Below are 13,009 nucleotides of genomic sequence, written 5' to 3'. Positions count from 1 at the left end.
TAATAAAGGAAGCTTCTTCAAGCAACCTGTGATTGGTGTTTGGAATATGCTGCCAGGAGGTGGTGATGGCCACTAACCTGGATAGCTTTAAAAGGGCTTGGACAGATTTATGGAGGGAGAAATTCGATCTCTGGCTACCAATCTTGATCCTCCTTGATCTCCAGATTGCAAATGCCTTAGCAGACCAGGTGCTCGGAATTAGCAGCAGCAGAAAAGACCATTGCTTTCACATCCTGCACGTGAGCTCGAAGGCACCTGGTGGAGCCACTCACGGTAGCAGAAGTGCTGGACTAAGATGGACTCTGGTCTGATCAGCAGGCTCGTTCTTATGTTCTTCTTATGACTATGCCCACATTCCCAGAGGGCAGACTGAAGCCTGGTCATATGGACTATATTCTCTTCTGAAATTCCTGTCTGAATCGCACCTTAAGAATAATAAGCCTCATTAACTGACAATTGGGAAAGTTCACTTTCTTTACAAGACTGCCAACCCCAGAGAAAAGTGGATGTAGCAAAATGTATTACAATAGAATGCAATTAGGGGTCCCCTTTAACATCTATGGCGACCCACCCCACCTCAGGAGGGGTTTTAATAAGAGTTTTATCATGGGGCCTTACGCTTTATTATATTGACCACTGTGTTTCAATTTAATGAGTTTTAGCTGTATGTTGTTGTGAAGTTAGGTTGTGTGCCTTAAGAGCCCTTCAGGGTTGGTAGGTATAACAATAATAAATAAATAATTTTAAAAATTCATTCTTCTTCTTTTTTTATGAACCCAATTTTGAAAAAAAATACTTTCTTTTCCTGCTTACCTCTGGCCCCTTCCTTCCATAAAATAATGCGTGTTCAAACCCTTCACAACTGTTTGCAATTAGTTTTGCCATTCCTTTGCTTCAAAGAGAGCACTAAAGCAGTTTGAGAAAGTGCATTAATCTAACATGTCTTGGAATAGTCTTTAACTTATGCCAATCCGGATGGATCTCCTGAAACCATATCTCATATCCTCCTGGAATGTCATCTTCGCAGTAACCTGTGCATGATTTTAATCCACCCTTTGTTGCTTCGAGGCTTAATCACTCCAAACTCCAGACCACTCACTTTTAAGTTAGCGATTGCGGCCCATCGATTACCTTAGCAGTGGCTAAGTTCTTGAAAACTTTTAAATACCAATATTTGAAAGTTCTGAATTGCAAGTGTATGTGCAGTTTTGTATGCAAAGTTGAATTGAATTAAAGAGTTGGATTGAACTATGCCAATAATAAAAGGATGATGAATGAATCACTGAAATGGAGATTCCACCATAATGATTGGGGCGAGAATAGAACACTTGCCAGAGTTCACACAGGCAAGCGGGAAGTGTCTGAAACCGGGTTGAAGGAGAGTAAGCCAGTTTAGTGACTTCCCTTAACCGAGGTTCAATAAATATAACAAAGTTAGAAGCATTTGAGGCGAGTTCTGTGGGAACATCTTCCCCAAACACTTTTTTCACACCAAGACCCATTATATTTGAACCAGGTGCAGAATCTCCCAATTCTGCTGTTCTGGTTGCTTTGTGTCAGCGTGATGTAGCGGTTAAGAGCAGTTGCACTCTCTTATCTGGAGAGCGAGGTTTGATTCCCGCTCTGCCGCTTGAGATGTGGAGGCTTATCTGATGAACCAGATTAGCATGTGCACTCCCACATGTCGCCAGATGGGTGACCTTGGGCTGAATCACAGTTCTTGAACTCTCTCCAGCCCCACCCACCTCACAGGGTGTTTGTTGTGGGGAGGGGAGAGAGAGGGAGGGGAGATTGTAAGCCCCTTTGAGTCTCCTTCAGGAGAGGGGATATAATAAACTCCCCTCCCTCTCTTCTTCTTCATCTTCTTCTTCTTCTTCTTCTCCTCCTCCTCCCCTCCTCCTCCTCCTCCTCATCAGGCTGCTGCTTTTATTCCCTGCACCCCAAAGTTTTCCCAGTTTGGTCCCAACTTTAGTTTGGTCCCAGGAGATTGTGAGCCTTTGAGTCTCCCTTACAGGAGAGAAAGGGGATATAAATCCAACTACTTCTTCTGTAAGAGGAGATTGCAGAGCAGGAAGAGAATGAAGAAAGTAACTATGATGGATAGGGGGGGGAGTTGAGGCAGGTTTCCGATGAGGCTGGAAACCTGGGACTTTTCAGTCTAGGGGAAAAGTTGTAGAGGATTGTAATGTGATGGATGGGGTGGAGAACATGGACAGAGGCCTCTTTTGTTGGGAAACAGTCTCGGAACAGTCAAAGGAAACCCTTCTTAAGAAGTAATTAAACTGTGACATTCCCTACCCGGGCTGGAAAGATTAATAAAGGGTGGAGCGATCCGCAGCTTCTGGCGTTGGGATCACAGCAAAGGTTCATCCCAGACTGTAATGCCGTGAATACCAGCATGGGAAGGCAAGCCCACGGGAAGACCTTCCACCTGGATGCCCTTTGTTGGCCCTTCAGAGGAACTGGTTGCCCTGAGGAAACAGGATGCTGGACTACTGGTCACAATCAGCAGGGCAGTTTTGATGTTATGTTCAAAACCAGTTTTGTGAAATAGTGTGTTGCCTCCTGGCATTGGGATGCAGAGGTAATCTAGCTAATCTAGTTCACCAGATAAGCCTCCACAGCAGAGCAGGGAATCAAACCCAGTTCTCCAGATTAGAGTGCACTTATGTCTTCAACCACTACGCGCCGCTGCTGAAAGGCCACGAACATAGGCAGCCTTAAAGAGAGTTAGACAAATGCATGGAAGAGGTCATTTGGGGAAGGAACCTCCCTATTCAGAGGCAGACTACCTCTGCATCCCAATGCCAGGAGGCAACATCGGGGAAGGCCTCGGCCTCTGCGATCCCGCCAGTGGACCTCCAGAGACACTGGTTGTACTGTGTGGACAGGATGCTGGACTAGATGGACCGTATCTGACCCAGCGGGGCTCTTCTTATATTATTCTTTCCGGTGAAGCGAAGGTTGTGCCGGTAGCATGAACTACCCCAGCCCATACCCGAAACAATACATGCCCGTGATACATTAGGTGCTTGAATATCCCCATTGCAGCTATGCCTCTATTCTTTCCACACACTAAAATTTTGGCACTCTGACCATGGTCCAGCACTTGGTAGGATGATGTTCATTGAGTACTTTGACTATTGAGGGAAGTGTAGCGTCCCTTCTCAACAGCTATCTCCTCTCACTCTTCACTTTCTGGGCGATTCGCATGGTAAAATGGTTCGACGGATTCCTGAAAAGGATACAGTCTGGAGTGAAGCCATTGTTGATTCCCACTGCAATAGCGATCCCAGCTCGGGCCGGAATCATCCTGTGCCTCTTCGCGCTCCGTTCGATTGGCTGCTGTTCTCGGCCATGTTCGTCTATCCCCACACCGCGTTATAAAAAAACTGCCACAGGAATGGAGGGGCGAAGGTGGCGTTTTGATTAGCCAGCTCACGCGTACCGCAAACACTCCAGCTGTGATTGGCTGAATGGGGGGACTCCTGGCACCAGAGATTCCGCGCTACTAAGGTCGAGCTGAGTTAGTGTGGCTCCTGAAAAAAATGAAAGTAGTTCCACAACTGGAGTCAGGGTGAGAGCAGTTACACAGGCTGAAAGCTGGTACAAAACCACTTCAATCTTGAGTGGTTGTCTGCGAACGCAGATTGGCAGCAGCTCGAACTTAGATTAGATAACACAAGTCGCGGAATGCGACCTCTAAGCCTCCGTCCCAGCCCTGCGATTCTCCCTCCTCAAAACTGCCATGGTGGTCTTTCCCCAAGTCACTTTGCACTCCTCTTTTCTGATCACTCACGGTTTCACAGCCTGTCCCACCCTCAATTTCCAATACCCCAGTAAGTTTGGATTTCCACATGTGCAGATAATGATGCTAGCCAACCTTACCAGGGGTGTTGAATTGAAATGGGAACTTCTGCTGTTCCTGTAGAGACACTTGGCACGCGGAGTGCTAAACCCCACTTCTTGCTGGCTCTTCCTGTTGTCGCCAGAACAGAAAGGACCTTAGTAATTGCCATCGGACTAATTACAATTGCTGCCCTAATTGTTGTCTCGGGAAGATAGCCCTGAGTAGCTGCTCCTCTCCTGATGATTAGCAGTTCTTCGATTCTGGCATTGTAGGGCAAAGCCAGGCCAAAGGTGTGGAGTGGGACTGTCAAGTAAGGGGATTTCCGCAGATGCCTCTGATAGAGGCTTGGATAGTGGTGATTCTCCCCGCTCCCACTTTCTATTTGCTAAAGCATTTCCCAGCGTTCCAGGGTCTCCTTCACAAATGTCTTTGCGGAAGCTTAGAGCTGATTTCCCCTAGGAATCCGGGATGCAAGAACTGGCGTCTTAAAGAGCAGGGTCAAGGAACAAGTCTCCAAAAAACACAGGACAGGGAATTCCTGTGCAGGACCGAAGGTTGTCTTGCATTCTAGGGGCTGTCGTGGGAGATCCTGCAGCTAGCGGCTGTCCAAAGGCCAATGCGCCGAGGCCAGGGCGGGAACGGGATTCCAGGCGGTTGAAGTGGACGTTATACCTGCTGTCTGCTTGTGGCCAGCAGGTAGTGTCTGGTCCCTAACAGGAAGGAGGCCAAGAGTGAATGATGCAGATATTTGCTGCCTGCTGCATTATTGCAAACCTTAGCAGCTGACATAACAATAAGTTATCTGGGCAGGCCTTGGCCAGTGGTGGGATCAAAATTTTAGTAACCCGGTTCCCATGGTGGTGGGATTCAAACACTGGCGTGGCCAATGGGGCTGAAGCGGGGCATGGCGGTATTGTAGGCATTCCAGAGGCGGAGGCATATGTAATTTCTCTGTTACTGTAAAAAAACTCTTACTGTAAAAAAAGTTTTAATTTCCAGCTGGTATCTTTCTGTCCATAATTTAAACTCATTATAGCAAAGTCCTATGCGTCACCTTAGCGGCAGAAACAACTGCTTCTCCTCTAATTGGCTGCCTGTCCAATACTTAATACTTTCAAAGACTTAATTTTGTTTCTAGAAATCAAAAGAAGGATGCTTTCCTTAAACAAGGAACTTTACCATAGTTCTAAAAACATGTTTTAAAACAATGACCCAACAGAAGGAGAATTATCGTTTTCTACCTTAAGCCAACCAGCCACATAGGAAACAACAGGACTTGATGATTTTTTGGACCTAATGGAATTTCTAATGGAAGCGGACCCGATTAGTCACCCCTCTCGGCACACAATAATTAGTAACCCACTCTAGGGAACTGGTGAGAACCTGCTGGATCCCTCTGCTTGTGGCCCATTGCTAGGCGTGTGGTTTGCAAATGCAGGTCTTTAGAATTAGTGGCCAGTTAAAACTGGCTTAGGCATGTAGCTAGCGGCGGGGAATGGCGCCGAGTCATGTGTCCTGCACCTGCCGCCCGCCTGCCCCACATTGGAACACCTGGGCCTCCGCCATGCCCCACACCTCTCTGTGGCCGGGGCAAGATGCCCCGTCCCCTAGGTGCTACACCACTGCTTACAGGTAGCCACACTCTGAATTGGGATGAGAAACCAAAGCATCCCACACACTGTCAGCAGTACATATAAGAAGCGACTCGCGGAGAGATGGTGTGGTGTAGTGCTTAAGAGCAGTGGACTCTAATCTGGAGAGGGCAGGTTCAATTCTCCACTCTCCTGAAGACCTTAGGCCAGTGGTGGCCGAACCTTTGGCACTCAAGATGTTATGGACTACGAATTCCCATCAGCCCAACTTCCAGCATGCGCTTTATTTATTATAAGTGACTGAACAAGAATTTCCTGCTGGAGAAAGGAATTTTGTAGGACTAACATGTTCAAAACTCATTTTTATCTTGGCACAGATTTTGAAAATGATTGTTCTTAGGATTTCTGAGGTAATGTTTATGGTGAGCATTGAAAGAAGCCAACTTGGTATGAATCCACTGAATTGTGTTCTTTAGGCCAACCTACACTACAGGGCTGTTGTGAGTTGCAAGAAATGGGATTAGAGGAGCATGTTTGCTGTGCGGGCTCTTGGAAGGAAGGCAGAATAAGAAACGTGATGAATTATTCTTTTTTGCTTCTTCTTCTTCTGTATAGAAACAGTAGCCTGTCATTCCAATCTACGAAAATAATGTTTTGTTTTGTTGAAGCCGGGAGTTTGATCAAGGTTATTCAAGGGTTAATTGGTGTTTCTGGGTTTTCTCAATTAAAAAATCCCTCTTCTGGGGAGAAAAGGAAAAGCCAAAAGAACACGTGCATCATATTTGGCTACAGAAGGGGCAGGCGTTGTCAATGGGAGGGGTGGGGACGGGGGGGGGCGAAGGCTCTAGTTCAGATTTAAGAGGTTCGGCATCTGTGATTTGGGACCAGAGCAGGAATCAACATCAGCTCAGCCTCTCTTGAAGTCCTTGCCTGAAGAAGGAAGAAGGAAGGAAGAAGCCCACATTGCAAAGGTTATCAGCCCTCCTTTGAAAACAGCTCTGCGCAAAGAAGATACATCCAGGAGGAAAAGAAATGGGCTGCTCTCTTGGACTCCTGCTCCAGCGTTATCTGGAACAGTTGTGGTAGGGGTGTTGTCCATTTTTTGGGGAAATCAGCCCAGCGCACAAAGCAATTGTTTCTCTCGGGGTTTCCTGGATATCCTCTGCAACACAAGAGCACACGGAAAAGCCAGCTCATAGCAGCAGGGGATGAGTCTAAGAAGAGATCAGGGCCCGAGGTTTGCTCTGTATGGGACTCATTACCACAAACAGCAGCCCTGACCTCAGGTGTTCGAGGAGCCAGTGGTGAAGCAGCCGACTCTCACCTGGAGACAGGTTTGATTCCCCACTTCGTCCCACGTGGCGGCAGGCTCTTATCTGGCGAAGTGGATCCGATGTCCCGATCCTCCCACATAAAGAAGCCTGCCCGGGTGACCTTGGGCCAGTCACAGTTCTCTCAGGACTCTCTCAGCCCTACCTACACTCACAAGGTGTCTGTTGTGGGAGAGGAAGGGAAAAGAGTTGGTAAAAAAAAGAAGCAGAAGAGTTTGGATTTATATCCCCTTTCTCTCCTGTAAGGAGACTCAAGGAGCTGACAATCTCCTGCCCTTCCCTCCTCTGTGCTCTAGAAACACCTGTAGTGAGGTGAAGAGCTGGCTCCAACTGTGACAGCAAGGTCACCCAGCTGGCTGTGGGAGATGCACAGGCTAATCAGATTCCCCAGATAAGCCTCCCACAGCTCTCAGGAGGCAGAAGCGAGGGAATCCGAACCAGTTCCTCCAGATTAGATACGAGCTCTTCTTCACCTCCTACGCCACTGCTGACTCTCATCTGGAGACCTGGGTTTGATTCCCGGCTAGATCCGATAATGACAGACTCTTATCTGGCGAAGTGGATCCGTGTGTCCCCGTTCCTCCACATGAAGCCTGCGGGTGACCTTGGGCTAGTCACCGGATTCTCTCAGAATCTCCCAGCCCACCTACTTCTGGAACGGCCTGTTGTGGGAGAGGAAGGGGAAAGGAGTCAGTGAACCACTTTGAGTCTCCTTACAGGAGAGAAAGAAGAGGTATGAATCAAACTCTCGTCTTCTTCTAGGTCACCCTTCAGCATAGGATGTTCTACTAGTTTCCTACTGAGCAGAACCTCCATTCTCAATGGCACTGAATACAGGTGCCAGGAGCCAGTGGTAGCTGTTGTTTAGCTGTCATCCAGAAACAGGATGCTGGGCCAAGTTGGACTATTTTTAACGGAGATGCAGGCAAATTTTCTACCTGGTTAAATTTATGAGAAAGAGCATTCACGGCTCAGATTCACTCTAGGCTGGATGCAAGTTTTAGAATGAAGTGTGGATATTGATTAAGCCTTTCCCCCTCTTTTTTTCCAATGGTATTGTATACATATGATATACATTAGACAAGAGACAGAATATAAGATCTTCACCTCTGAGATGGATGTGAAGAAGATGGAAGTCAAATATCTGTACAACATTAGTCAAGTGTGATTTTATCTTTGCTTTTTTTATTGTGTTCTCGTCTTGTTGTATGTTGCTTTTGAAGAATTTAATAAAAGACCTTATATACCAAAAAGAACTAGAAACTTGCTTTTTTTAAAATATATATATAACTAGCGGGCCCGGCCACTGTTTGCTGTAGCTGAGTCTGAGTGAGAAGTGGAAAGAAAGAAAGGGGAAGCGAACGGTTCGAACATGTGTCATTACAATGATTGCAAAGGGAGGGAGGGGCAAGGGGCCCTGCTCCCCTCCCTCTCCCGTTCCCCTTGCATGGCAGCAACTGGTCCCTCCTAACGTTCCCCTTCACTCTGCTAGGAGGTGGGTGGGCCATGTGCGGAGTGGCTGGCTGGTCCTGTCCCTTTCCTCCCCTTCCCTTGCAGGTGAATTATCCCAGCTTAAAACACACTAGGAGGCAGGCTACGTTGTGTTCCAAATTTCAGAAACGTTGGTCCAGCAAATCCCTGGACCCTCCCTCACACCTTCCCCTTCACTACTTGCTAGAGATTGGGTGGGCCATGTGTGCAAGATGGCTGAGGGCCCCATCCCTTTCACTCAGATAGCAGTGGTTTTCAAAGGAAGGCATGGTTGTTTCCTTGTATCAGAGGGGTATTTGGGTTGACAATAGCAGATGGCTGATGCCGGAACAGAGACTGTGGTTCAACTATCTCCAAGTGTAGCATGTACATAATAACTTGCACAGCTGTGACTTGTACACAACAGGAGGTGTGTAAACAGTATGGAAACCTGGCCTTAGCGAATCGCGACGTTAATGTGAAAATTTCAAGCAATGTCCGGTCCAGTAGTTTGGGAGATTGCCTGTCAGCAGGAAAGCGCGATAGATTTTTTTTTATATAGATAGATAGATGGAAGCTGGATTTGGTTCAGCGTGATAATGCTAATTCCGGTGTTTGTGGGCGTGTGAGCAGATGCCCTCTTCAGGGTATGCTAGGCAGGGGTGTGGAAGGGCTTCACGAGGACAGTGACTTGCCTTGGGCGTGGCAGAGGTAGGGCAGGAAGCTGGTAGGGTCTCTTGCTCTCATATGGATCTCCCTTCCTTCTACCTTCCTACGCAGCAGTGGCATTAGGGTTAAGAGCTTCGTCCAACCATCTAATCTGGAGGAACTGGTTTGATTCCCTGCTCTGCCGCCTGAGCTGTGGAAGCTTATCAAAATTCAGATTACATCTGTACATTCCAACACCGCGCCAACTGGGTGACCAACGGGCTGATCACAGCTTCTTGGAGCTCTCTCAGCCCACCTGCCTCACAAGGTGTTTGTTGTGAGGGAAGGAGGCAAGGAGATTATGGCCTTTGGAGCGCACTCCCTACGGGAGAGAAAGGGGATATAAATCAAACTCTTCTTCTGCTTCTGCTTCCAACAGCGCTGCCACCACGAGCCAGGCTGCCTTTGGACATTCATCCCCAGGGCTTGCAGCTGAGGTGGAAGTGAGGGCTCCCATTCATCTGCACTGCTCCTTGGACTGCCGGAAGGTGAGGGGTCCAGTGGGAGGGCTTGGACACAATAGAGACATCGTTTCCAACCACACATCCAACGCACCCTGACGTGACCAGCGTGTGAGGATGGGCGACACGAATCTGCGGGCCAATGCCAAGAGATCCTTCCAGAAGACAGTGGAATTGCAAGTGTATTGTAAAGTTGGCTGAATTGATGGTGTTGGCATGGATTATAGAAGCTGCCGACCCACACATTCCTTTGCTGACAGCAAGAGAGTTAGGAGCACCTTCCTTATGAGGAGGCTGCAGCGTTTGGGACTCTTTGAGTCTGGAAGAGGCGATCTGAGGGGATGTGATTGAAGTCTATACAATCATGCATGGGGTAGAAAATGTTGACAGAGAGAAATTTTTTTCTCTCTTTCTCCTGGCATCTACTAGAACCAGGGGCATACATTGAAAATGCTACAGGGAGAATTAGGACTAATAGAAACACTTCTTCAGCATAGCGTCTGCGATTGGTGTTGGAATATGCTGCGCCCGGTGGTGATAGCCACTAACTTGGATAGCTTTCTAAAGGGCTTCCACAGATTTATGGAGAAGTCAATCTATGGCTACCAATCTTGATCCTCCTTGATCTCAGATTGCAATGCCTTAGCAGACCAGGTGCTGGGGAGCAGCAGCAGCAGCAGAAGGCCATTGCTTTCATCCTGCAGGTGAGCTCCCAAAGGCACCTGGTGGAGCCACTAACGGTAGCAGGTACTGGATAGATGGACTCTGGTCTGATCCAGCTGGCTTGTTCTTATGTTCTTAAAGTGTTCGCGGACATTCTGAGGCTGGCAAGAATACCTGTGAGCATTCCGTGTCGTCACCACAGTACCTCCGCCAGATGAGGACAGCTTCACCCGAAGGTTGGCAGGAGGAACAGTGTTAGTCAATGAGGCAAGGGTCGGGCAGTGGTGGGATCAAAATTTACAGTAACAGGTTCCCTCGCCATTTGCCCAGCAGGGGCAGAAGTCACCTAAGGCAAACCACAGACGCCGGCAAAACCTGAGTTGGATGCCCCATGGGCAGCCACCCACCATGACCCCAAGACATTGTTTTGCACCAGGTCATTTCTAAATCATCCCATCACATTATAGAAATGCTAACTTCGCCAAATCTAGACACAGCAATGGTGAAACACACAGGCTCTTGGATAGAGACTGGTGAAGGATAAAGGGACGAAAGGCTGAGAGTCCATGAATTACCCGGGACCTGAAGAGTTAACAGTTCAGGGGTGACATTATTAGTCGCAATGGCTATATGGAACCTTCGTTCAAAGGCAGGATGCCTCGAGGCCAGTGGAGATGGAAAAGCGGACAGTGGTAACCCCCCCTCAGCACACACAAATAAGTAGTAACCCACTCTGGGGAACTGGTGAGAACCTGCTGGATCCACCTCTGAGTCCCAGGGTTCATATGATTTAAAGTTTCTTTCCAACTGTCAGTGTCGATGTGTCGAAAATCAGCAGGTCAAATAAACAGCCACAGTAAACAATAAGCAGCAAATGTTTTTTTTTTTGCCTGAATGCGTTTGGCTCGTTGACAGGAATTTGGTTCAAAAGCTGTGCAGTAACCTGCTTATGATTGCCAGTTTGGGGCTGGGAAATGTCTACACAAAGGTTAGTGTGTGTGGGGGGGGGGGTGTGGCACCTGGGGAGAGGACTCCAATGGAGAATAATGCCAGAGTCCACCTCCAAAGCAGCCATTTTCCTTAGGAAGTGATCTCTGTGGTCTGAGGATCGAATTTTAATGGCAGGAGATGTCGAAGCCACCAGATTTGGTAACCCTATTGCCGCAATGAACCCCAATAGAGGCTAAGCCCTGGAAGTGACTAAGCTACCATCGCAGCTTCGGGGCTGGCCCTGGCTAGGAAGGACGGACAGGCCGGAAGCCTGCCTACAGCAGCCTCTAGGCCAGTGGTGAACCTGTAGCGCGAATTTGAAGGTGGCACTCAAGTACTTTCTGTGGGCACCGTGCACAAGTTCATCGAGAATCACCCACACACACACATCTCTAGGCTGGCCTGAGCCCGATCCTTTACCTGGGAATAAACTTGGTTGCGGGTAATGGGGCGCTTCTGAGTATACCCTCCTAAGTGCGTGATTCACCCATTCAAAGTGTTGCACAGTTGCTTCACCAAAGCTTACTCTCGATGCTTGCACCTCTGGAGTCAACTGTTTTTCTAAACTAAAACCTCTGTGTTCAGGTTAAATTGCGTGTTGGCACTGCGATAAATAAGTGGGTTTTGGGTTGCAATTTGGAGCACTTCGGTCTCGAAAGGTTAGCCATCACTGCTCTGGGCAAAGCCCAGATCAGGAGGCAAGACGGGGCGTGACCCAAATGCAGGCTTCAACTTTCAGCCTCAAAGCAAAATTCGGTCCAGCGTGTTGATAACTTCCATGCACTGTGGTCCAGTGCTGGTTAAACTGTGGTACCAGAGAACAAGTAGGATTAGTGAACAGGGAAACACAAAATGAAATACCCCACTGTATTGTCGAAGGCTTTCACGGCCGGAATCACTGGGGTGCTGTCGTGGTTTTTTTTTTCTACAGGCTGTAGGGCGATGTTCTAGTAACATTCTCTCTCTTAGTCTAATACCTGCATCTGGCCGTTTAGCCTTGGATGCAGAAGGTGCCAACCACAGATGCCAGGCGAAGCATCGGGAGAGAATGCTGCTAAAACTTATTACTACTTCCAGCATTTTTACATGTTCCGCTGTCTTGTTCAGGTAGCTTTGTATTGTCTGCCTCTTTCATTAATGTCCCAGTGTGTGGTCAGTGCTGCCTCTTCCCAGCTCCCCTTACAGCAATGATACCAGGTCACATCGGGATCCATTGGTAGCTTGTTCTTTTGCTGTTGGGATTCGCTCGGTATGCCCTGTTAAGGGTATCTGATTAAAACTCCTGGAGGGGACCGAAGCGGTCGTGTGTGGGTTAACCTGGAGGGAACGCTCGTCTTCCTGCTCTCTCTGTAAGTTCCCTGTCTTAAAACTCTTCTGATGATATATATGGCACAGATGTGGGAATTGCTTGTCACTAGATAAGATGGCTGATTACTCCTCTCTTGCACCAGATATATTTTCTCCATATTTGCTTCTCTCTCCCTCTCTCTCTCTCTCTCTCTCTCTCTCTCTCCCTCTCTCTCTCTCTCTCTCCCCCCTCTCCCCCTCTCCCTCCCTCCCTCCCCTCTCTCTCTCCTTCTCCCTCTCTCTCCCTCTCTCTCCCCCCTCTCCTCTCAGGCAAAATAATGTGTTCTCCCCCCTCTCTCCCTCCCTCTCTCCAAGTGGATTCTGCCTCTCCCTCTCTCCTTCAAAGAGCACTGAAAACAGTTTGAAAGTGCATTATTCTGCATGTGCGGAATGAGCCTCTGTCTCTCTGTCTGTCTCTCTCTCCTCACCCTCTCCCCCTTTCCTCTGACTCTCCCCTCTCTCTCTCTCTCTGTGCTTGTATTTCTGTCCCTTCTCCAAGAAGTTATCTTCTAGATTTCTCATATGAAATCCTTGATAAAGTCACTCTTGAAAGGTGGTCCTTAGAAAATCTTCAAGTGTCCATGACATGGAAAACGT

The 13,009-nt window shown here is 48.1% G+C and overlaps 1 protein-coding gene across 1 annotated transcript in view; it reads left to right on the top strand.

The window, feature by feature from the left end:
- LOC125436839 (solute carrier family 22 member 15-like) overlaps positions 1–12,442 on the top strand; it is a 77,589-nt gene extending 65,147 nt beyond the window's left edge. The window contains exon 5 of the mRNA XM_048504174.1: positions 12,273–12,442. Coding sequence (XP_048360131.1) covers positions 12,273–12,328 — 56 coding nt within the window. The 3' untranslated portion in view covers positions 12,329–12,442. The remainder of the gene's footprint in view (positions 1–12,272) is intronic.
- The last annotated feature ends 567 nt before the right edge of the window (positions 12,443–13,009 follow it).

Source organism: Sphaerodactylus townsendi, linkage group LG07, assembly GCF_021028975.2.
Source record: "Sphaerodactylus townsendi isolate TG3544 linkage group LG07, MPM_Stown_v2.3, whole genome shotgun sequence".
In the NCBI taxonomy this organism is placed as follows: domain Eukaryota; kingdom Metazoa; phylum Chordata; class Lepidosauria; order Squamata; family Sphaerodactylidae; genus Sphaerodactylus; species Sphaerodactylus townsendi.
The sequence above is the reverse complement of the archived record's forward strand: the minus strand, read 5'-3'. Positions and strand labels throughout refer to the sequence as shown.